This window comes from Alternaria alternata (genome assembly GCF_001642055.1).
Source record: "Alternaria alternata strain SRC1lrK2f unplaced genomic scaffold CC77scaffold_4, whole genome shotgun sequence".
Taxonomy (NCBI): Eukaryota; Fungi; Ascomycota; class Dothideomycetes; order Pleosporales; family Pleosporaceae; genus Alternaria; species Alternaria alternata.
Genome location: NW_017306193.1, coordinates 948437 through 971598, shown reverse-complemented (window position 1 = coordinate 971598; position 23162 = coordinate 948437). Strand labels below are relative to the sequence as shown.

The window sequence follows — 23162 nt, the reverse complement described above, 5'->3', positions numbered from 1 at the left end:
GACGCACGGTTGGATCTCTTGGGATCTGGGAATCGCTGGGATGATCGATCGGGGACGCCACAAAATCGTGGGAGAGGCCGCACGAACCACCCAAACCCTCCTACCGACGTCGCCACAGCTGCGTAGCGACGTGCCTAGGCGCAGGCCAGCGCCCACGCATTTCACACATCGTACGAGATGGACGACAACCAGCAGACTCGCGTCGCCGACTTCCTCGATGACAAGCTCCAGAACGCAGGGGATCTCGGCGAGCTCGACGCCCTATTGGCCAACATCACCACCCAGCATGGCCTGCTCCGCCAGCAGCTCGACGACGCTCAGCGCGACCTACACACGGCCAAGGAGGCGTCGCACTCGCACCATGGCGACCTCACCCGGCGCGCCGACCACTTCAGGCAGGAGCAAGCCGACATTGACCGCCGCCTGATGGTCATCACCGCCTCGGAGACGAGTGACGATGCCGTGCCCCGCTTCCAACACGTCCTCGACACGCTGCACCGCCTGGATGTCGCCCACGGCTACGTCCAACTGCTGACCCAGGTCGACGACCTCAGGTAGGACATCCCCCCGTGTCTGCGACAGCCTCGTCCGCTCATCACTCGCAGCAAACAAGCCCAAGCGCAGCTCCAGACGTCCAACGAAGCCGCCCTCGCGCCCTACAAGCAGCTGCGCGCACTGCACACCCGCCTCGTCAACCTGCAAGACGACGCAGAGGGCGCTGCTCCCCAGCTGCTGCACCACGTCAACACCATCACCCACGCCCTGCGCACCAAGATCCTCGACGCCTTCTCCGCCGACCTCGACCGCACGCTCAAGAAGATACACTGGCCCACGCCCAAGGCGACTATCCCCAGCCAGCTGCAGGAGGAATGGGAGACCGCCATCGTGAAGCTGCTCGACCTGCAGCTTCCCGAGCTGCAAGGCATGAGCTATGCCAGCGGGCCGGGCGACAAGGTCAAACTCCCGCCCGTCCTCTTCCCAATTGAGGTGCTCGTGCAACCGCTCGAGATGCGCTTCCGCTATCACTTCGACGGTGACAAGCCCACCAATCGCATCGATAGGCCAGAGTACTTTCTCTCTCACATTACCACGCTTTTGAACGACTACAGCGCATTCGTTAGTGACCATGTGCAACCTGTCCTACTTCGTCACTTCCGGGGCACAAATCTCGCGCTTAACCCCGTCTACATCGACGCCATGTCCGCCTTCATAACCGCTCTACTGCCCATGTTGCGCTCCAAGATTGGCTCGCTACTGCCCAAGGTCGCAGGCCAGCCCCAGCTGCTGAGCCACCTCATGCACGAGATAATGAGCTTTGACACGACTATCAGAGACACTTGGGGATATGACGGCGGCTATGGCGTTGACGGGTGGAAGGGCCTGTCATGGGAATTCCTTGTTCAGGGCGACTGGTTTGGCCGGTGGCTGCAGGTGGAAAAGGACTGTACGTTGACCTGCCGCCCGAGCTACATATCTCGGATCGCTAACATCCGGCAGTCGCACTGTCTCGCTATCAGAACATTGTCGAGGCTCCAGACTTTGGTGATCTCGACTACGAGAGCGTCGATCCCAAAGCCACCAAGCCCACCAAGGGAGCGATCCGCGTCAACGACCTGCTTGAAACCATAACGGGCATGTCCTCGCCTACCCCTCCTTTCCAGATCTATCGCTAATCCAAAATGCATTGCAGATCGATACAGACCCTTGACATCCTTCAGCCAGAAGCTCACTTTCCTGATAGACATTCAGATTGCCATTTTCGACAAACTCCATGAAAGGCTGCAGAGCAATCTGGAAGCCTACCTATCCATGACCACGTCACTGGGTCGCGCTATGGGCGGTGTGACCAAGGAGGAGCAGGAGAAGCTGCTTGGCGTCGAGGGACTGGAGCGCCTCTGCAAGACGTATGGTAGTGCTGACTACCTCGAACGGGCAATGCGTGACTGGAGTGACGATGTGGTAGGCTCTCACTCGCATGATCCTCGTACGACACGAACACTAGCTAACTCCTTGTTCCGCAGTTCTTCCTCGATATCTGGGAAGGTCTACAAGATCGTGCTCGTGGCCAGACTAGCAATATTGGTACCATGAGCGTTGCCGATGTGGCAGAACGCACGTCTAAAAACGTTGAAAGCGACGATGTCGATGGCGGCTCACTCTTTGACGAAACGGCATCGTGGTACGCGCGCCTCCGTGAACGTAGTGAGAAGATTATCATCGACACACTAAACAGTAACGTCCGTGAGGCGCTGCGTCCGTATCGGCACATGTACGTTTCCCTTTTTGGACCCTTGCACCGTTGGTCCAGAACTCCACATGCCTAAACCTACGTACTGACTTTGCTTTTTTCTCTTAAACAGCAACCCTTGGGCAACTCTTAGCGGCGCTTCCGCTTCAGCCTCGAACGCCACGGAACTCTCCCCGACTGCAGAAATCGACCCATTACTTAGTTACCTACGTAGCACGCTAGCGTTCCTCTCGCGCGCCCTAGCATCTGCGCCGCTGCGTCGCATTACTCGGGCCGTATTGACTACCATTTCGACCACGCTCTGGGAGAATGTGCTTAGTCGATATCGATTCTCCACGCAAGGTGCTGCCCAGCTCCATGCTGATCTGGCCGCTGTGTGCCGCGTCGTAGACAAGCACGTAGGTACAGGAGTTGCAGAAGCGGGTCTAGCAAAATGCCTTGAAGGCGTCAAAATCGTTGGGTTACCTGTAAAAGGTAATTCAGCCTCGCAGGTTGATACTGCAAAAGGTCGGGATGACGATGGTGGCGAGGAAGACGAGGACTGGGATACTGGGGCTTGGGACGCAGAAGACGGTGACGAGGTGCATGATGCTCCGCAAAAAGCAAATACCGCCCGCGGCACCGCGTCTGGGGTTGATGTAGGGGAACTGGGGCTGTGGGAGGTGGAGAGGCGTCTTTTTGCGGATAACCAATCTGCGAGGGATGTGCTCGAGGACTTGGGATTGGAGCTTCTGAGTGAGACGGAGGCGCGGGCATTGCTGAGAAGGAGGGTTGAGCTGGCTGGTTAGAGTTGTGGGTTTCCAGTTGATGCTTTTGAGGCGGTGGGATTCCCGGAAGGGTTCCGCGGATCAGTCATCATCCAATAGTTGAATTCCAGTCTGTCACAAAGGCATCTGTGGTGTTGAGTATGAACGGTGATGGATGCGTCCGATGTTAGAGCGCAACATACATGTGCCTGGCCAATAGCATAGCCTTGTCTCACTTGGTAACGCATACTAGTATGTGAAATAAACCTTTAGTTCCATTCCTGGGGTATCATGTCCATCTTCTCTGTTGGCTGCCCTTCCCACATCCGACTGCACACTACCCTCGCATGCTGCATTATTACTCAGCGCCGTGCTGACCCGACCAGACAACCAAGTCTCTTATCGCCTCCTCGTTCCCCGCACTTCAGAGGACCCGAGCAAATAGCAGTCCACCTTAGTTGGAGTACTTGGGATTAACCTTCTTGCCAGTGACCTTCTCATAGGCCTTGCGCATGCCGTCGGTCTGTTTATTTCATTAGCTCCCTCTCAACACAACTGGCGCAGTCGAAATGGCCAAATGGGGGAGTGTAAGGGTACATACAATCTTCTCGCTCATGCCACGGTTCGCAGCAATCTTCTGACCTTGTGCGCCGCCGAACTTCTTGGCGCCTGCGTTGAAGGCCTTGTCGAGGTAGTCATCACCTCCCGCGGCACCGCCTTGGTTTGGGTTGTTCATATTGGCTTTGTTTTGGGAAATTTATGAAGTGTGTGTAGTGGTGATAGTGGATGTTGATTGTCGCGCGGATGAGTACTTTGTGTGGATGAAGACGGTATGTAAACAATGAAGTGAGTCAACTTGCAAGCTTGCGAAAAGGGCCGTGAGTTAGAGGCAAGCTCTTTATGCGCTTGCCAACGCTTCCCTCATCTGGACCCTTGTTCTGTGAAACCTTAAGTAGCCATCACTTATTCTTTTTCCTTATCGATTTGGAATCTGGGCCAATTGAACGCTCAGGCTAGTCACGAACATCGCACAGCCACTTTTCATGGTAGATGATAGAGCGTCTAGACCGCGGAGATTTGAGCGCGTGGTAGGACTGCGCCTCTCATGACGTCTCGTTCGCTGTCTGTCAGCTCACCTTGACAATTGTCTCACGTACGCTCACTTGCGCTGTTGCCATGATAAGCCGGATGCATACCAGAAATGGTTGCAGGACTACGTATAGTGCATCGTCTGCGTCTTAGCTCAATCGTGCAGAGGACTTGGCTTTTCGGGCCGCTGAAGCTTGGTTTATTGGGAATATGCAGCTTACGAAAAATCAAACGCGCGAACGTGACACTGTAGTATGGGTGAATAGAGCAAAGGATGTGATGCCGCGCAGAAAGAGCGAACGGCTGCGTGTAGGCGGTGTGACATGACGTCATGGGTGTCATCACACTCTGATGCATGTGAAAGATCAAACGTCAAGTGAGAAATCGTCAAGCTTCATTACGGGTCGTAAATACATATTCAAATGTTCATCAATGGGCCGTCCCAACCGGTTGTCGTTGCACTCCCTGTTGCTGGAATTCTCGATGGCCGGCGTCCTGCTCATCGAAACTCTGCCTTAGCGGAACAGCCACCCCATTGATCCTCTCAAGGTAAGGTCGACACTTGTTCCACTTTTCATCCAACTTGTGCATCCTTTCTTTGAACGTCAAATGCTCCTTAGTTGGAGAACTTGTCGGGGACGTCCTTGCCGGTTGCTTTTTCGAACATGTTACGAGCGCCATCGGTCTGCAGAAATGTTAGTGCTTGAACCTTATACAGCTTGGAAGTTGCCAAGATTGAAGCATACAATCTTCTCGTTAACGCCCCGATTCTTCTCAGTATCTTGACCCGCGGCGCCCCCGAACTTCTTTTCAGCGGCGTCGAGACCCTTGTCGAGGTAGTCTTCCCGCTGTGCTTGGTTCTGCTGAACACCCGTCGTCGATGTATCGTTGCTGGTTGGTTCTTGCGAGGCATTTCCTGGAATGGAGTTCATCTTGTCTTATGCGTGTGAAGTGTGTGGAAAGCTAAAAGGTCTGAATGACGAGTATAAGCAGGAGATTCGTACGATCCAGGGTCTGAGTCTTACAAGACGGATTATCCGGATCGCAACGTAAGTCTAATGTGGCTAAGTGGTGTAGTGATTACTGTAGCGTGAGTTGAAGCGTGTAATGATGGCGCCACGGGGTCATCAAGTTCTTTAAGTAGGACCTCTGACTTCACATAGGAAGCAGCGGGATACGATTCTGGAACTCGTCATGGTGAATCACCAGCCACATCAGACGAGCGCAACTGCCCTATCAGCAGCCTTGCATATCCCTAATCATGCGATCCTCTATCTTGGATCGTTTGCCAACCTTCAAAAACTTGGCTTTCGGGCACTTAAACTTGGCTTTGGCCCTGACGCCGCGTGGGCTACGGGTATAACAACCTTTATCTATTGAGTTTGAGAAATCGCTCCTATCAAATAACACGGAGACATAACTTCTCGTAATATTCTATCACTGGTTCCGGAAGCGCTCTGTACAAGCGCTGTTCGACGATCTCGGATGCCTATGACATCACATCGCCCAATTCAAGGAGACTTTACCCGGTATGACGCAGCGTAAAGTAGCTTGATCTGCAAAATCTCGATGCTTCTCGATGGTTGTCTATTCAAGACTGGGACCGAAAAGCGGAACGAGAGATGTGGGTCAGCTTTGCGTGTCGTGCATGATGCGGAGACGGTGGTGGAGCGAGCAGGCATTAGCGATTTTGTTGAAAGGATTCTTTCACGGCAGGTGAGCCGTGGAACTCGGTGTATCTGTATCGTGAGGTCGTGTGTCTGTTTGACCGAGCTGTAGTACACCTGCATTTGAGAATGCTCTTACTCGAAGCTTCCGCCTGGGCTGCCTCAGCCTCGCACATGCCTGCGCTTAACCAAAAAGAGCACGCACCACGTTTGCTCGTCTGCCTCGTCTGCTTTGGGGCGCGTCTGCCTGGAGAGAGGTGTCTGTGATGGGTTGATATCTCTCACTCTCAAATGTCACCCGCTTGGATTAAAGATCCAGAGAACATGTCTACCTTTACCTTCACTCGCTAGTGCCACGATATTGTCATACAAATTCGCATACTGAATGCGTGAAATGGAACAGTACCTCAAGCAAACACGCAATACACGTCAAACTAACATGTGAATGGCATTGTACACATTCGTTCTACAAACAAGCTAGACCACCATCACCTAATTCATCACGGCCATCACGCCATCGATTTCATGATCATGTCTTAACGCGATCATCACATGGTATCCTCACCATCATCCCCAGTTCTTCGCCCCAAAACGCCGTTGTGAAGTTGAGTCCACGTCTCTAATGTGTAAGAGAAGCCTGGGTATCTCGAAAAGGGTATAAAGCTACTTCGGCTTCGACGACTCTACGCGGCGAAGCTAGACAAGAACGTCTTTGAAGTAATCGCACCTGACCCAACGCCTGTGCTCAAACGCACAATGTAACGGACAACGAAGACGCTATAACGCACGACAAAAAGTGACAAATAAGACATGCAAAGAAGAGGAAAGAAAACGTATCAGCGGAGCAAAGCAACGGAAGAGAAGCGATCATCCGAACTGCTTAATGAGGGAGTGCAGAAGATGGCAGAAGAGGCCATGAAGGTCCACGAAGAAATTCTCCTGGCCAACGATCTCGACGAGACTCTTTGCCTTCATCACATCGCGAGAGACACGAGGAAAGCCATCCGGGTCGACCTTCTTCGCAGACAGGAAGGAGGAGACGGGTGTGATGTTGCGGAAGTTGGGTGTGCTTGCCGTGGAAAAGGTTCGTTCCTTGTGGCCCGAGGAAAAGTTTGGAGGCATTGAAGAGGCGGAAGTTCCAAGGGGAGGCGTGCTGCCGGAGATTGCTGTGGTCGGACGTGAAAGACTGTGCGATGCTGCGCTTTCGCGCTCAAGGACTCTGTCGGCCAGGGAGATGATGCGGTTGGCGATACCTTCGAATGCCTCGATGATCTTGACCATGGCCTTGGTGGCTCTCCGGTAGTCGCGACCAGCCATGGCAATAAAGGCGTAGGTGCGCTTAGCTCCTCGCGAACGCGGGTCCTGCAGACGGAAGACGTAGGCAATGGTGTAGCCGGCAACCGAATCTCCAAACATGATGGGGCCCGAAGGCTTACTGAGAGGAAGGACTTCGGTAGACAAGGTACGAATGCAGGTGCGGCGCAGGAGCGAGTAGGTGCTGGGCGACTGCGGCTGACTGGTGGAGATGTAGTTCAGTGTGTGGGTGTGTATGCCCCTCGACACGAGCATTGGCGAGGGAGGTATGGAGTCTGGGAAGGAGCTTGATGCGCCGCTCTGGAAAGAAGTCGACTGCTCTGTATCGGAGACATCGGAGGAATCAGTGCTACTGACATCGTCACGGGAGATGGGTCGTCGCACTGGGTAGTTCTGGGAGCTACGCAGTACAGGACTACCGTTCCTTCCTCGTCCGTCCTTGGTGGGACTGCCAGGGGCGCCGTTGGGGATCTTGTCGCTGTACTTCTGGGGCACTACCATCTGGCAGTTCTCACACGCGTCCGAGTCGGAGTCGATGGTGCTGCTAGGTCTCCTTCCGCCGAAACTACCGGCAGAGGAAGAGGGCAAGCTTGGGAAGTAGGGGTTGTGCGTGGGGGAGCGCGGGCTGTTGGGCGGGGAGTCGAAGGGCGAGGTGAGCTGTGGCAGGCGCGGGTTAAGCTTGAGGGTTGTGGGCTGATCGTACAGGCCGTTGTAGGAGTAGGCCGCGTGCGGCTCTTCGGAGGGCGGCGTGACGCATGGGTTGCAGGAGCCGCAGGGCGAGGTCGAGGCCTGGGTGCAGATGATGGATGTCGGACCGTGGGTCTCGCAAAAGTGTGCGAGGGAGATCTGGAGGGCTGCGTTAGACGGGCTCGTGTGCCGAGTCTGGGGGTGCGCCGACGAGTATAAGCGCGCGGGTACTTACCGTAAAGTCCATGGTTCCTGCTCTCTGTCTTATCTCTCTATCGTCTCATGGTGTTCGCTGTGTGTCGTGGTGGGTCGGAGATGGTGGCTCAGCTGACAGTGGGTGGCCCAGAGGGGAGTAGTTGCCGCGCTGCTCGGGTCTGGGGTGCTCTGGTGTGGTGCTCGTTGGGCTGTGAGTGGTGAAAGCAAGACGTCTCAAGACACAGATGGGGTGGCAAGGTCGCGTGGTGCCGTGGCTGGAGGTGTTGAGTGGCACTCGGATGGGGAATTCGTGGTCTTGGTCGCAAACGTTGGGCCGGGGCTGTTGGCAAAGGGTTATATGGAACGGGCTGACAGGGCAGCGCTAGGACTCGACTGGCTTTCTGCACGGCATGGAACTGCCATGGAGACGATGGAGGCACGCTGCACGCATGGCGCCGAGGACCTGGCGACTCTAGCTCCCATACTGGCGACGATTCCTGGGAGCAATTACGGGGGGCGCGGACCAGCATCTTTGCAAGAGCCGACGCTACTGCGACCAGGGTGAATGCGGGCTGTTGTTGCGGTCAGTATCAGCAGCGCGCTATTGGCCGCCCAGCCACAACACGTCTTTACCAGACAACACACACTTGCCGTGTAGAGGCATGCAGAGACGCAGACATGGCAGATGGTGTGACGCGGGCTCTGTGCAGCCTGCGTGCCTTGGACGGTGCGACGTGTGATGGCGGATCGCATATGGCATCTGTCTGTCTGTCCCCGACGCACAGCCAATGACGCAGCTGCAGCCCTGGCCCCATCCATCGCCCTCCGGTTGCGCCTGCACGCTCACCATGCGCCACTTCCCGATCCAGATGGGATGCGACTGCCTCTTCCACCACCGATCAGCGCGCCCTCAACGTTGCGCTTTGCTTTTCTAGACGTCCGTTGCGCGTCATTCCCAATCTGCCACGGAACAATTCCATTCCACCTCGACTCTCTTCCGCCTTCCACTTTCACCCGCCTGAAACCACTACTGTACCTCTGTCATGCTGCCCTCAGACTCTTCATCCTACAGCTGCAAGCTGCGCAAGCGTCAACTCCGCCATGTTCATTCGAGGCATGGCGGTGGAGCGACTCCATCGTCAGTAATTGCCCGCGCTCTCATTGACGCTGCGGCAAAGTCCGTCGACTACCTTATTGGCTATGCCCTCGCGTCACATCGGCTCAATTCTTCCAAGCCTTGCAACGTGCTCCACCACACACTACTATCGACGCTTTCCAGAAGACACGCACGGGCGCCTATGGAAGCTACCAAGTGGGTCCTCTCCAACGACGACCTGCCTGCTCGGCCTCTGCGCGGCAACCACTCAAGGGTCTGGTCACTCTCTGAGCCCGCCTCGTCTGCATCTGGTTCTCTTACCCGCCACTTACCCGGCCGCTGGAAAATTGCAAAAGAAAAAGTCCGGGGAATGCAATATACACATCTACGAATGAGAGCCCCCGCCTAATCCAATTAAATTTTGTCTATATGGTAGAATGCACAGCGACCGAGGTTTGGGTTGGCAAGTCCAGAGCAAAGTGGGTAGGCCCAACGCCCTCCCGTCAAAGTCAAGCACGATAGATTGCTAGGCCAAGCTTTCTGCTAGACACGAACAGAAACTGCTCGCATGCAACACGTTCTTCTAGTTGACATATGCAGGGTCCATAGTTGCCGTCGGCCTTCATGATCACCTAACATTCATAGCGCGCTACCCGACCGGACCAGTACGTAATAGCTGTGGGCTGGCATTGACTGGTGGCATCGTGAAGCAGAAACTAAGCCAAGCCAGCAGGTACAAGCCTCAACAACCGACAAAATGCGGAAATTGCACGGCAACCGACATGTGTCAAATCCCGCAGAGGAAGGTGCAGAGTTTGGCCGCTACAAAGTGTCTTGTCTTGCGATGTACGATACTAACTCGTTTCTCATGGCTCATGTTCATCGTCCGATTCGCCCCCGTCAGCTGCGCGGCCTCGCAGGATATCATAGCCCATCACTTCGTTAATGAACTTCTTCGACATCTTCAGTTCATCGTAGCGTATCCTTTCCTGTTCAGTAAAATTCCTTGCCCCCGGCTCCATCATATGAGCTATCAGTGGCACCCAGATTTGATCGAGCTGTGTTATACCGATCTGCGTACAGGGAATATCATCCAGTAACGCAGGTGATACCACGCCAGCATCTTTCCAGTGTCTTCTCCAGCATTTGCTTGTGTGAGGCGACATGTGCGTTCTGTACGCAAGGAGATATCTTCGCCGATCGCTGTACATTGGGCAAGCGAGGAGTTTGGCTATCTGACCAGTACCACCCAATATCAGCAAGAAGGCTATGTCCTCTGAACAAGCCGGCTGGTTGGACCACCCTCGTAGGAACTTTTCCACCGCTCCAGTACGACTTGATGGTCGTAGTTTCCGAAGCAGCACCTGCACAATGAAGCAGTACATGTAGAAGTATTGTAGCCGCAGGGGTGCATCCAGATTCTTCAATATCTTTCTTTCCTGGTTCGTGATACCGCCTGTCGTACGGACATGGTAGCCAATACGGGAGCGTGGCCGGATATGGCCAAGATCTCTTTCCAAGAGTAGTCGTCGATGTTCATCTAAGAAATATCCGACCCCAAAGACTAGTGGGAGCATTCTCTCATACACCGACGTCCACAGCTGCTTATGTTCCTGCGGCTCACCCACAAGGTGATTTGCAAGCTGCCGTGTCAACCTGATAGACGCTATGTGCCGCCGTCTCATGGTGAGTAAAAATGGAAAGTCGATGGCGTCTGGTCTTGGAGCCGGGTAAAGTTGCAAATGAAGATTGCCGAGCCGATGCTTCACCCAATAGCGCACGAGTGCAGGTGCGTTCTCTGTAACGAGAATATTGAGCACACGCGACGCTCTTCTCAAAGCGAGCAGATCCGCGACACATAACTCGCGCAGCATGTAGATGTGGAGCTCCTCCGGTAATCGAAATAGTGCATCCAGAAATGGGCTGTGTTGCGATGATCAGTGGCATCCCAAGGGTCAAGGGGATACAGTACGTACCTCGAGGGGTTCGGCGCTAACTCTTCATCTGCATCGTTCTTCTTCTTACTCCTCAGCGACGCAAGGAATCTACTCTGAAAGCCACCCGCCGCCTTCCCCAAGCTCGATCTCTTCTTCGCAATGGCTTTGTCCCCGGTCATAGTCCCAGATCGGTTTCTCGTCCGCTCGGGCGCTGGGTGCCCTCGCTGAAACTTCTCCATGGCCATCGCAATCGGCCAATCCAGGCTAAACACAGCCTTGTGGAAGCGGCAGCGCTCAGCGCGCGATTTCGTTGCTTCACGTCCACGTCAAAAACTTCATTATCGCAATAAAGACTGCAGCATCCTTTGGTCGCACAGAAAAGCGTAGGGAAAGACGTCGAGTAGGTAGGTGGAGTTGTCAGGAGTCAGATTGGACGCACATGCGCATGATGAGATGCAGAACAGATTGGCCTTAGCTTATCCCAGCGTTCGGCCATCGGTAAACACGACAGGGCATGGTACGAGGCCCGGTCCAAGCCACATGGCCACGAGGGACGCACTCTGAAACTCAGTGGATTCGCCGGACCGCCTAAGAATAGGCCAGTTAGGCGGTATTGCTTCTGGACGACGCGACTCGCCGCGCTAGACGTGCTGACAATCGCTTGACTCGTCGGTACGATCACAGAATGTCATTGTGTATTCGCGATCCGATCGTGCAACCTCCGCGCGACTGATAGAGTCGAGATGCTGCTGTGCATGGCACTAAAGGCGGATGGTCTACGGAGTAGTACGTCATGCCGTCAGTGTGCATCTGCGACAGACCGCATGTACAGTATCAGTAGTAATCGTGCACAGCATACATCAACCACAAGGCCAACCCTGCCATGTTGACGTTTTGACACAGAGGCGTCTCATGCGAACCATGTAGCAGTGCCTAATTCTGATGGCTGACTCTGTCATAGACTACTAGCTGCGTCTTCGTCGCCATTACCACGTGGCAGCCCAACCTACGTAAACGTTACTTTAAGCTGCCCCTGTCAGGTACGAGTAAGCTCCGAATGGCTTACATCATTACCCGGACTACCCGCTGTGGCTAATGTCCAGATGTTCGGTACAGCATCACTCACATTGAATCACTGTTACCTTGCCGGACATAACAGATGGTGGAGTTGGATTCATTAACAACCAATCGACAAGACGAGCCATTTCATTGCAACCTGTTGAGTAAACAAGATAAATTCAGCATGTCTTCTTGTGTGCTCTGTATGCATATGCGGGAAGTTAAAGTTAAATTGTGATCGCTACGACAACTGCCATGTGGCCTGACAGCAGCAGATGCGGTAGCACAACACCAAGCCACCGGGTCGTCGCAGTGCTTTCACGACAGTCCGAGGCGAGCAGGAAGAAACCCAACTCCCAACACGCTACTGACGCTTCCACGGGAATAGAGATGTGCCTTTGGTCTCTCGGAGGCCTGGACTTTGTAGGGCGACGACCATTGGTTTTGGCTCGAGAATGGTAGTATTGAATTGCTTTGGAATTGACCACTGACGCTTCGAACTAGTCAGAACTCGGAGCTTCAATCCCGAGTGTGCCCCTCCAGACCCCACATACATATGTCAACAAGACGTAGTAATCGAGATACTCATAATATCACAAGACTTGAAAGAATAGCTAGGCACCTAGGCATATGTATATCCCTACACCCGCTCCTCCGCGATGTCGTATCCCCATCTCATCTACCCTTATCAAAACGTCCCTTTCATGCACATGCACATGTACCCTCCCGCTCTCCGCAGATAAACCCTTCCCAAGAAAAACCCACTTCAAAAGTCACACAACATAAACAACAATGCATTCCACCACCTCGAAGCGACCCGTCAAACCCTTAGTCCTGCATCCCGCACGGATAGCCAGCATGCCACCCGAAGGCTTCCCCGATCCTAGTACGGGAGGCAACGTGACGTGGAAAACTCTCATGTCGAGTGAGAAATCTGCGACGGATACTTTCACAGTGGGTATTGCTACTTGCCCGCCAGGAAGGGTGATGGCTTGTACGGCTTCCTCTTCTTCCGAGTCAAGGCCTTCGGTACCATCTCTGTGCAATCCAGAATCACTGGGTGATGCAGGATTTCTGCAGCTACATCGACATTCACACGCGGAGATCTATCATGTAATATCCGGGAGCGGAACTGTCTGTATCGATCAGCAAGAGTACGAAGTCAATAAGGGTTCGGTCGTTTTTATACCGGGTGATGCGGAACATGGGATTTTCAACAAAGGAAACGAGGATTTGGTATGGCTGTACGTGTTTGCTGCCGATGGATTCGAAGATATTGTCTATCGCTTCAGTGCGGGAGATGTAAAGGCGAAATTATGAGTGCAGAAAGAAGGCTATTAATGGTCATGGTATGTGCAGGTGACAGAAGAGCAGTAATTCAATTTGGGAAATGAAGAGACATAATTGATTGCTTCATGAACCTCTCTAGTTCTTGAGAATACACAGGATGGCGGCGGTCGTGTCATCTAAGTCCCTATAGGCTCTCATCCTACCCAGATCATCGTCGCTGTCAAAGCAAACGTATCCGCCATATCTTTCCTAGATGTTTCTTTGCCCCCAGCCCAGAATCAACGTGCCACTTAAGGCTACTTCTTAGTTTGAGGAGGCTTCAACCTTATCGAGGAAAAGGCGGCGGGCTAGGCAGGGCCTTCTCCTGTGACTGGGTAGTTGGGTCTATCTTCTTTTCGCCAACAAAGTACGTTCTTTGTCATCGATTTTATACTCTTCATGCGATCTACATCATCCTCGGCGGCCGACTTGCGCTTCGGATCAAGCATGATAGTAGCAGCTTCAGCTTTGGTCCGGTCAGCGAGGGTGGTTGGCTGCTTCGGAACGATCTTGCCCCTGTTCTTGTCGGCTTTTCCAGTACCGTCACAATCACCAGTAGCTCTGTTTGGCGACTGAAATCGTCTTTTGTGGCTTGCGCGTCATCTCCCTTCTCCTTCTTCGTTAACGCTCCAGTTAAAGGCTTTTGTTCACTTGCCTCTTCTGGCGCCCATGTATTTCCTTCATCCATCTTATCTACTATAGTGCTCATAACCTTGAGCCGATACTTAGCTTCAAACACAACGTCTTCCGCTGTAGGACAAGACTTGCTCTTATACAGCATCTTCAAATCGTGCAACTTAGGATCATAATAAACTACGAGTGCGCCTAGACACTCCACGCCATCTAAACGGCCGGTTGATGTAGTAGAGGTGATGAGGTCGAAGTGTTCGGCTTTTGAGGAGAATTTTACATTGTAGGCGTAAGCATCAAAGAGGACGCGCTGCTTCAGGTTGTAGAAGTAATAGGCTAAGGGAGGAAAGTGGTCCTTCAGTAGGTGCGAGACGTCACCCATTCTCTTCTGTAGCTGATTTTCTATTACTAGATCAATTTGCGTCAATTTCAGAAACTTGCTTGCCTCGTAAGTTAGACAAGTTCTAGGAAATAGCTCCGGATTTATGTTTGTAGAGGTTTGTAGCTAGCTCCAGGAGTGTCCGTACAGTAATAGACCATGCGTGCACCTAAAACATATTCAAAGGCTGCGTACAAGGAAATTTATGCACAAATTCTAGCATCAACAAAGCGTAGGAGCATTGGGGACCGTGAAAGGATTACCGATGTTCAAGTGGAGAGCGTATGGCCATGCGCGTGGGCTGTTATAGTAATCATCTCCAAAGAAAAAGTTTGCGCTCTCTTATCCTGCATACTAGAATACTCTCCTTGCTAGAATGAGATGATATAACGAGTGAATTGCCATGACATATCGCATATGTTATGGCGTGGAGGTCACCAGGTTATTCTAGTGTTCTTAAGAACGCACGATTTCGCCCCCATTCCGTTGACGCTCCTGATATCCGTCTCTTCTCTTCCGATCCGAGCGTATCTGTTGTTGCACCTCAATCTTCTAAATGTCTACTCGCAGTGAACGCTAGCTAACATTTCCGAAGCGTAAGATGTTCTCCGAATTCGAGTAAACTGCAGATCTCCCGAGTAAGTGAGCAATCACAGTGAGCGGGTGAGCAGCCTTGAGCATGGCTGGAGCGGATCGAGTAAAGACAACGGTGGAGACATGGCTTATTTGCTTACCACAGGCACTCGGTCGGATATAATGACAACATACGTACGTCCGTGTCGTGGGCTTCTTTTCTTGCCTCAAACTTTCCGACTGTTCGCAGCTTCCTGCGGTGGTGGAAATAATTTGAAGGAATTGACCTCATTCTGTTGTTTACTCTGTTTCGATGAACAGGATCGAGCGGTAATGTTTCGATGAATGCGACGCGCAGTAAGTTTATGCCACGGCAAGCTATCAACAGATGACTACTGATATGCTTGAAATGCCGCGTAGCTGGGGATGAGCTGCTAGTCTCATAGCGATTGTTATTAAGATGGTTAAAGAGAGAAACGTCATCATCAGAACCCTTCTCAATTGAATCCCAACTCACAATTCGATAGCTCACGATGTGTGGCCAGCGTAAGGTAGGCCAACCGACGTAGAAAAGCGCATACGATCTGCCAAGTATGTATATACGCTGCAAACCGCGCCTGGGTCTACGCGCAGATTACATGCGACATTTGTATTTAGCGTATGCGTACATCTGCGTCTAGACGATCGACCCGTGCGAAATGCGACGGCCGAAAGTTCGCCCGGGCTACACAGTCCAGCTTGTATTATGCGGTCAATGGTTGACAGGGCGATAGTATACCAGGCCATTGTAGGGAAACAGTTGCGCGGCCAAGCGAGATGCCTCGGTAGAATGCCCTGACAGCATTGGATCCTTTATGCGGGGAACATCCTCGTCAGATCGTCTCGCATCATAGAACCGAGATGACACCCCGTCCCATCTCACCGGAACGCCGAACGACAACTTGAAAGTCTAATTCCACCTGTCAAACGTCAAAGTACATCTACAGCTGAGCACATACAAAATCCGAAAGATATTCTCAGACTTCAGGTTCCTGAACGGCCATGCATAGCTGGCCACGTATTGATCGTATTCGCGCTGGTTGTCAGCGAGCGAATCAGTTCCAGCGCTAGTCGCCGAAGCTTCCGCCGCGATGACGCACGTTTGTATTGCTTTGGAAAGCCATCGGCACGGGAGTCAGGTTTGATTCCGGTGACGGTTACTGTGGTGGAGGTATTTGCGTTAGGGCAAGGCGGGACATGTCTGCGGCTTTTGCGTGACCGCGGAGGCATAACATGTTGCTCATTGGGCTAAGCTAAATGACAGGAGTATATATGGATGCTCGACCCGTACCTGGTTGACGGGCTGCCCTTGCACAAAAGTAGACTTATCATCGTTGCAAGTCCCGGGCATTTGGAGATATAGACGTTGGCAACCTCGTCGTAACTGCCCTATTTACATCTCATCCAACTCTCCAATATGCTGCAACTCGCCGCAGCTGCAGCTTTGATAGGTGCTGCCTATGCACAGAACTCGTCGCTGCCTACTGTCGATCTTGGCTACGAGATTTACCAGGCTTCAGGTTTCAACGTTCGTCAATCTTCTTTAGGTTTTGAGGTCGGCTTGCTAACTAATCCAGGATACCGGCAACTTCTACAACTTCTCCAACATACGATATGCTGCTCCGCCCGTTGGCAACCTGAGGTTTGCACCGCCTCAGGCTCCAGCAGAAAACAGATCAACCATCAACACTGGCAGTGTATCGAGGTAGGTGCTGTGAGGTTATAGTCTTTAGACGACCAAACTGACGTATACAGAATATGTCCCCAGGCTTCCCCAGGCTGGAATGCACTTGCGGCCCAGTCTTTGACCAGATATGTGCTCGGTCTTCCTACTTCTAACTCATCGTACTCGACACCGGGGGCGAACGCTAGCAGCCCAGTTCCAGTCCCGGATCCCCGCGAGTCTGAAGATTGTTTATTTCTGGATGTCTTCGTTCCCGAGGACGTGCTAAGCAAAGCTGGGCAAGGCTATGGGGCTCCCGTTCTGGTGTGGGTCTACGGAGGCGGCTATACAGGAGGCGAGAAAAACAATAACCCAGCAGGGCTACTTGCTGCGTCCGGCAACTCAACCAATGGCGACGTCATTTATGTTGCAATGAACTACCGTCTTGGCGCTATGGGCTGGATGGGTGGTCCTTCGTATCAAGCGGAAGGAGGTGTTTCAAACCTAGGTTTATACGATCAGCGATTTGCGCTTGAGTGGGTTCAGGAGAACATCCACCTCTTTGGAGGTGACAAGAACCGAGTAAGTCGAGCTGGAATCTGGATCTGCAGCTGCAACTGACTTTTTTTTTTAGGTCACTGTCTTTGGAGAAAGTGCTGGAGGTGGATCGATTATGCATCAAATTACTGCATATGGCGGTGCTAATGGATCGGCTCCTTTCCAACAGGCCGTTCCGCAGAGCCCGGGATGGCAGCCTACAACTTCTGTTGTTACGCAGGAGGACGTCTACCAGAGGTTCCTTAAGCTTACCAACACTACGTCTCTCGCAGAGCTGCGTGCTCTTCCATCTGAAGAGATTATACGTGCGAGTGCTCAGCAGATCATCTATGATTCTCCGTATGGCACTTTCACCTACGGACCAGTAGTGGACGGTCTCTTCGCTCCTCTACAGCCCGCTCAACTGTTAGCTCAAGGCCGGTTCGACAAGGACGTACGCGTAATGGTCGGCCATAATGCTAACGAAGGAGCACTTTTTACTCCTTTCTATCTTCCAAACGAGGATGCACTGGAAGACCAGATCTCAAGCGCATTCGCAAATGCCCCAAAGTCGTCCGTGGACTACATTGTTAATACCCTCTACCCTCCGGTGTTCGATGGCTCACTGGGCTACACCAACAACTTTGAGCGCGGCAGCCTCATCGTTAGTGAGGGTGTCTTCACATGCAACACCAACTACCTCTCCAGAGCCTATGGAAACAAGACATACTCGTATCTCTTTGCGATCCCTCCGGCTATACATGGCCAAGATGTTGCGTACACGTACTTCCAGGGAGGCGCTGCTTCTACTTCGCCGACTGGCGTTACTAACACGACCATTGCCATCGCTCTGCAAGAGTTCATCACTAGCTTCGCTGAGAATGGCGTACCAGACGCCATGGGCGTAAAGCAATTCAACATGTACGGTCCCGACGCTACGGTTCTGGAGCTCAATGTCACGGGCATTGAGGATGTACGCGACAGCAACGCGAACGCGCGGTGTGCATGGTGGCAGAAGGCGCTGTACTAAGTGCAGGAAGACGCAAAATCGCCAGATAAAAGGGCACGAATAATCATAATGAATTAATCACATTCATAACAGTACACATGCACATGCAAAATTTTGTGAGGCCTAGGCATGCTAAATCCGCAATCGCGATGTTCCTCCGCCATGCACGGCAGCACTAGGACCCACATCCGTGATTGGTTGATCATAGCTACGTCATTGCACAGCAGCTCAGTCCACGTCCACATGCTTTAAAGCTGTCGTCTCCCGCACACTCACAAGAACCTCATCTAACAAACCATCCAATAACTCAATTACCACCTTCCTCCCCTCTCCTCTACCGACCTCCACATTTTCCAAAACAACTACACTACACAACACACCGTCAATATGTTCCGTCAACAGATTGCCCGCCAGGCCCGCCTCTTCAGCACCACACCCGTCGCACGCAAGAGCCCCGTAGATGCTATCAAGGATGCTGCCAAGGCCGTCGACAGGACAATCTCTGGTGCCGCTGTAAAGGGCATTGAGAAGGGCGGTACGTACACTTTCCATCCATCACGCCTCTCATCTATATTGCACCGCCTGATGCTCTCTTGTCTCACATAGCCGAGAACATGACGACATCGTACAGTGCGCAAGCTTCAAACACCCTGGTAGCATAAAAATACAGAAACTAACGATACACCAACAGAGGAAGTCGCTGGCGCCGTCAAGGAGTCCGTCCCCGAGACCACTGGCCAGGCTAAGGGCCAGGCAAACGAGATGGCTGGCGAGGCCAAGGGAAAGGCCAACGAGCTCGCTGGTGAGGCCAAGGGCAAGGCGCAGGAGCTCAAGGGCGAGGCCAAGAGCAAGATGTAAAAAAGTTGATATCCATTGGGAATGATACGTAATGACATGAGCGAGACATGCTTCGATGGCATAGCTGCCTCAGGAAGGTGAAGCTAAATTGTCACGGCCGAATGAATGAAATAATGTTTCAATGCCGATAGTGTGGTCTTTGTGGAAAGGTGATACTTGATGGGTGTTTGGTTGACGCTATGCTGCTGACCTATCATACGCGCGTCTAGGTTGTAGGCGAACAATCACAGCTTTGGCGTCTCCGTCTACTGGTTTGGTCACACGCACCCCGATATTTCTACCACATCGCATTTCTGCACCGTCTTCCCGCTTTTCCGCCCTTACGCCGGAACACTATCCGGTCCAAGGTGCCCATACACCAACTACTGTAGTGTAGCACCAAGCTATAACCTACGTGGTCTCTACGCAACTCTGGGAAATTGCATTCTCTGGATAACACTCTCCTCACCTCAACAAGGCGACATTGTTAAACCAAAGCATTGAGGCTTGTGACTAGAGAATTTGTGAATATTGCTTTTCAGACTGGCGAAGGACGAGGAATGCCCAAGGTGCTTACTTGTACTGAGCCGAAAAGTAGATTTCTGGCAACTGAGGCTGCTCGGTGATGGAACATGTTATGGCAGAGGCAAACATCAATGTCATTGTGAAGCGTTGCAAATTCTCCTTCAGTTTCATAAAGGCGTTGTCCTCCATGGTGTCACATGGTCATTATATCAAAGTAGAAATTTGAATCTCTAAAGAAACAAGTTTTTCAAATCGAACTATGACCCAACATCTTGCAGTCATTATGTATTAAATACACCATCCCAGAAACCATTGACAGAGCGGGTGGGTGAGAAGGGAGTGAAGCGAAAAGAACTTGAGAAGGAGATGGAATGAATGTCTACACTAATCGAGGCAAGTAGAGAAAGTAATGTGGGGTTGTTTTGGTGAGATGCAACAACATGTCGTAATGCTTCATCTGATCGTTTTTCCTGAAGGGGTCCATGATTACCCAATCCGATGCTTCGCTCTCACATGAACCACATACCCATCTGCCAGAATAGTTAGATTTTGTTCCTTTGTGTTTCAATCAATACCATAGAATCTTACCATGCCCCTCTTCACCTTGTCGCCCTGCCCTTCGTACGTCTCTACAGGCGGCAGTGCGTAGCCGCTCTTGGTCGAACTTACGCTCGTCTCAAAGGTCGTCTGAGTGAGACTACCAGTCAAGCTCGTGAAGTCGGTACTGGAGTCCACCGGGAAAGAAGTAGCGGTAGCATCCGTGTTGGTTGCTGAGCTAATGGGCGGAGTCCAGTAGGAATAGCCTGAGGTAGAAGACCCGACTGGGAAAGAGGTAGCGGTGGCGTCGGTACTGGTAGAGCTGACTACGATAGAAGTTGAGCTGGAAAAGCTCTCGGATGCTGAAATTGAGGAGGTGAAGGACGTGTACTCCGTTTCGGTAGACGTATACGTGCTCGACTCCTTAAGTGTCTCTGAGCTGGTCGAGCTGCTAGATGTGACTAGTGACTCGGACGTGAAAGAGCTGCTAGAAGGTGAGGGCGTGGCAGAAGGAGTCTCGATGGTACCAGATTCACTGCTCAACGCTTCTGATGATGTCTCAGAAGGAAGCACCAAAGTAGTGCTTGATCTGATCGGCCATGTGTACGAAGGGGTCTCAGATTCACTGGCCGAATCTCTTGATGACGACAAGGTCGTCCAGTACGAGAAGCTTTCCGTTGTCGGCGTTGGCTCCGGATAAGTTGTGGCATCCGATGGGGTGGGCGAGAATGTGTCTGTAACGATCGAGCTAAACGAATAGCTATACGATTGCGACAACGTAGATGAAGCAGAGTAGGTCTTGGACGCACTAGATACACTGCTGATATCATCTGTAGAAGATGCTGTGTACGATGGTGTATAGGACTCCGCACTAGACGGACTAGGCGTCTCTTCAGAAGAACTCGGAGTGTATGATGCCGTTGACGACTCTTCGGAAGAAGTAGGCGTGTATGAGGCAGAATCAGTTGTGGAATGCCTGGACATAGTATGAGTCCGAGACCAATCACGTGTGCTGGTGCGACTCCGGGTGGTTCTTGACCTTCTGGATGAATCTGAAGTCGACGATGATACTGAAACGTCGGTGGTTGACGTAGGTGTCTCAGTCGTAGTGTATGACTCCACTGAGGTAAAGGTGATCCAGGAGATGGTCGAGATATTGATGGTCGACGAGTACACAGTGTCTGTTTCAGTCGGACTGCTGGCGCTGCTGGTAGCGTTACCAGGTGGAATATAGTAGCCAGAGGACGTAGTAGTCCCAGAAGTAGTCCCATCACCACTGGATGTCGCTGTAGGCTCAGTGTTTGTTTCGGTCACCGTTCCATTAGAAGGATATGGAGGGGAAATAGTGATGACAGTAGTGGAAGCGATGACTGAGGTAATGACAGTAACATTGGTGCTTGACGTCGAAGATCTCGGGATATAGGAGCTTTGCGAACCTGTCGAGTTGGTACTAGCTGTGGAAGTCAACGAAGGTATCGAAGACGCTGTTGCAGTACCTGTGCCCCAAGTAGAAGAAGCTGTACCGGTGCTGTTACTGTAAGGCGCGGAAGTCGGGTACGGTGGTAAAGATGGGTGGTATCCGGATCCGGAAGAATGAGGTCCAGTTGAGAGAGAGATGCTCACAGACGAAGAGCTACTACCCCAACTACTTGCTGTAGCCTCTGTGGATGTAGAGTTTCCAGATGAAGTTCGGCTGTGTCAACATATTAGTTCAACAGGAACTGAACACGAGAACTTATCATAACTCACGATGTCGTTGGGACAACCACCGATGTAATGACCACGACGCTAGTGTAGACAATTGTGGAGGGCCCTGGTGCCGTGAAGTTTGCTGACGAAGAGGGTGTTGAAACCGGAGGAATACCAGTAGACAGCGAGATGCTAGTAGCACTGCTGATCAAAGTAGGATAAGTAGGGGAGTAAGGCGGTGGCGGCGCATACTGCCGTGGCCGTATGTGCTGTGGAAAGTTCACTAGATAAAGCTGTCAGTCCATATTGAAAGACGAAAAGAAACTAGATTCTCGATGTGGTGGTTGACGAGGTAAATGCTTCCAGCAGCAGTGTTAAAACTGAAACTTACATAGCGCCCGCTCGGCAGCAACGAGCGTCAGAAAGGCCGCAAACGGTATACAAGTACTGAGCTTCATGACTCTTTGTAGGTCACAGAAAGCACTTGTTCTAGGAGTCAAAGCAATGAACGAGTGGTAATAGAGAAAGGAACGAGAGGCTATGTTTGGCTGACAACTAGAGCTGAAGGGCTTGTGCCTCAAGTGAGTGAGAACAACGATCTTATATATGAAGAGGTGCGTTTCACCGCGATGGTAGAATGGTGTGATCCTATCGCGGCTGTGCTGCAGCAACAGAACAACCGGTTAGCCCTAACACGAGCATGCAACACGGCATCATGCTTCCTCTCATGGTATCCACCTTCCAAGTCATCGAAGTACCAAACTTGACGGCAGTCGGCGTACAACCTATGATGCTTAGGTTATTCCTATCGACATATTGGCCTCCAGATTTTGACTTTGTGAGTTCTTGGAGTAGCGGCCTTGTCTGAAGCAGAATTGCACCACCTCGATAGACCATGATGGCCAAGACTGCTTTGCAGCGATCCGTAGGCAAGGTAGTTGGTGTGTTCGTATAGATTGGTAGTGTGACAAGATGCTGGTCATCTTGAATCTGACTAGAAACAGCAATTACGGGATGGTAGATAACGGACGCAGGCCAACGTCACACTGCAGCGCAGCAGCCGCCACCGGTAGTGCAGAAGGAGGCGAAGATGGGAAAGGCTTCAAGGAAGGAGTTCACAGATGACGAAGTGATCCAACCTACCGTTGTTGAGGTTGAAGAGATTGATACAGCCACTTCTCTGGGCATGGTGTTGTTGCGAGCCAATGGATCGGCGTAACTTGACGTTGAAGAATGTACCCAATGCCGTTACGCTCGACCATGCTCGTGTTTTGGAGGCATTACACGAGTGACACAAGAAGATGAAGTCGACTGGAATACCGCCTGACAGACGCCTTGCGGTGCTTCTTTCCCAATAGCAAGAAATTCTGTACAGGA

The 23162-nt window shown here is 52.1% G+C and overlaps 11 protein-coding genes across 11 annotated transcripts; 5 read left to right on the top strand and 6 right to left on the bottom strand.

The window, feature by feature from the left end:
* Window positions 1-97: 97 nt before the first annotated feature.
* On the top strand, window positions 98-3232 carry CC77DRAFT_1017576 (hypothetical protein). Its single transcript, XM_018524431.1, has 6 exons — window positions 98-554; window positions 606-1444; window positions 1498-1632; window positions 1691-1959; window positions 2022-2269; window positions 2361-3232. Exons 1-6 carry the CDS (start codon window positions 178-180, stop codon window positions 3034-3036), a joined length of 2544 nt encoding a protein of 847 aa, XP_018389371.1. The 5' UTR covers window positions 98-177; the 3' UTR covers window positions 3037-3232.
* A 216-nt stretch (window positions 3233-3448) lies between these two features.
* On the bottom strand, window positions 3449-3730 carry CC77DRAFT_1058439 (hypothetical protein; the record flags this gene model as incomplete). Its single annotated transcript, XM_018528136.1, has 2 exons — window positions 3449-3517; window positions 3596-3730. 2 exons carry the CDS (start codon window positions 3728-3730, stop codon window positions 3449-3451), a joined length of 204 nt encoding a protein of 67 aa, XP_018389370.1.
* Window positions 3731-4492: 762 nt separating this feature from the next.
* Window positions 4493-5166, bottom strand: CC77DRAFT_1017574 (hypothetical protein). Its single transcript, XM_018524430.1, has 3 exons — window positions 5109-5166; window positions 4830-5055; window positions 4493-4768 (listed from the first exon to the last, which is right to left on the bottom strand). The coding sequence occupies exons 2-3, from the start codon at window positions 5013-5015 to the stop codon at window positions 4700-4702; spliced, it is 255 nt and encodes an 84-aa protein (XP_018389369.1). The 5' UTR covers window positions 5016-5055; window positions 5109-5166; the 3' UTR covers window positions 4493-4699.
* A 1079-nt stretch (window positions 5167-6245) lies between these two features.
* On the bottom strand, window positions 6246-8225 carry CC77DRAFT_639511 (hypothetical protein). Its single transcript, XM_018532567.1, has 2 exons — window positions 7987-8225; window positions 6246-7910 (listed from the first exon to the last, which is right to left on the bottom strand). Exons 1-2 carry the CDS (start codon window positions 7996-7998, stop codon window positions 6618-6620), a joined length of 1305 nt encoding a protein of 434 aa, XP_018389368.1. The 5' UTR covers window positions 7999-8225; the 3' UTR covers window positions 6246-6617.
* Window positions 8226-8877: 652 nt separating this feature from the next.
* Window positions 8878-9738, top strand: CC77DRAFT_639797 (hypothetical protein). The gene is made up of 2 exons (XM_018532570.1): window positions 8878-9525; window positions 9643-9738. The coding sequence occupies exon 1, from the start codon at window positions 8990-8992 to the stop codon at window positions 9449-9451; it is 462 nt and encodes a 153-aa protein (XP_018389367.1). The 5' UTR covers window positions 8878-8989; the 3' UTR covers window positions 9452-9525; window positions 9643-9738.
* CC77DRAFT_1017567 (hypothetical protein) lies at window positions 9615-11511 on the bottom strand. The gene is made up of 2 exons (XM_018524429.1): window positions 11019-11511; window positions 9615-10965 (listed from the first exon to the last, which is right to left on the bottom strand). Exons 1-2 carry the CDS (start codon window positions 11222-11224, stop codon window positions 9909-9911), a joined length of 1263 nt encoding a protein of 420 aa, XP_018389366.1. The 5' UTR covers window positions 11225-11511; the 3' UTR covers window positions 9615-9908.
* Window positions 11512-12704: 1193 nt separating this feature from the next.
* On the top strand, window positions 12705-13566 carry CC77DRAFT_637667 (RmlC-like cupin). Its single transcript, XM_018532563.1, has one exon. The coding sequence runs from the start codon at window positions 12831-12833 to the stop codon at window positions 13356-13358; it is 528 nt and encodes a 175-aa protein (XP_018389365.1). The 5' UTR covers window positions 12705-12830; the 3' UTR covers window positions 13359-13566.
* On the bottom strand, window positions 13566-14876 carry CC77DRAFT_639652 (hypothetical protein). The gene has a single exon (XM_018532568.1). It carries the CDS (start codon window positions 14377-14379, stop codon window positions 13774-13776), a length of 606 nt encoding a protein of 201 aa, XP_018389364.1. The 5' UTR covers window positions 14380-14876; the 3' UTR covers window positions 13566-13773.
* Window positions 14877-16405: 1529 nt separating this feature from the next.
* CC77DRAFT_1058435 (alpha/beta-hydrolase) lies at window positions 16406-18218 on the top strand (the record flags this gene model as incomplete). The annotated part of the gene is made up of 4 exons (XM_018528135.1): window positions 16406-16516; window positions 16566-16693; window positions 16744-17233; window positions 17286-18218. The coding sequence occupies 4 exons, from the start codon at window positions 16406-16408 to the stop codon at window positions 18216-18218; spliced, it is 1662 nt and encodes a 553-aa protein (XP_018389363.1).
* Window positions 18219-18584: 366 nt separating this feature from the next.
* CC77DRAFT_1058434 (hypothetical protein) lies at window positions 18585-19055 on the top strand (the record flags this gene model as incomplete). The annotated part of the gene is made up of 2 exons (XM_018528134.1): window positions 18585-18732; window positions 18889-19055. The coding sequence occupies 2 exons, from the start codon at window positions 18585-18587 to the stop codon at window positions 19053-19055; spliced, it is 315 nt and encodes a 104-aa protein (XP_018389362.1).
* Window positions 19056-20068: 1013 nt separating this feature from the next.
* CC77DRAFT_1058433 (hypothetical protein) lies at window positions 20069-22243 on the bottom strand (the record flags this gene model as incomplete). Its single annotated transcript, XM_018528133.1, has 4 exons — window positions 20069-20089; window positions 20148-21789; window positions 21846-22068; window positions 22177-22243. 4 exons carry the CDS (start codon window positions 22241-22243, stop codon window positions 20069-20071), a joined length of 1953 nt encoding a protein of 650 aa, XP_018389361.1.
* Window positions 22244-23162: the final 919 nt, after the last annotated feature.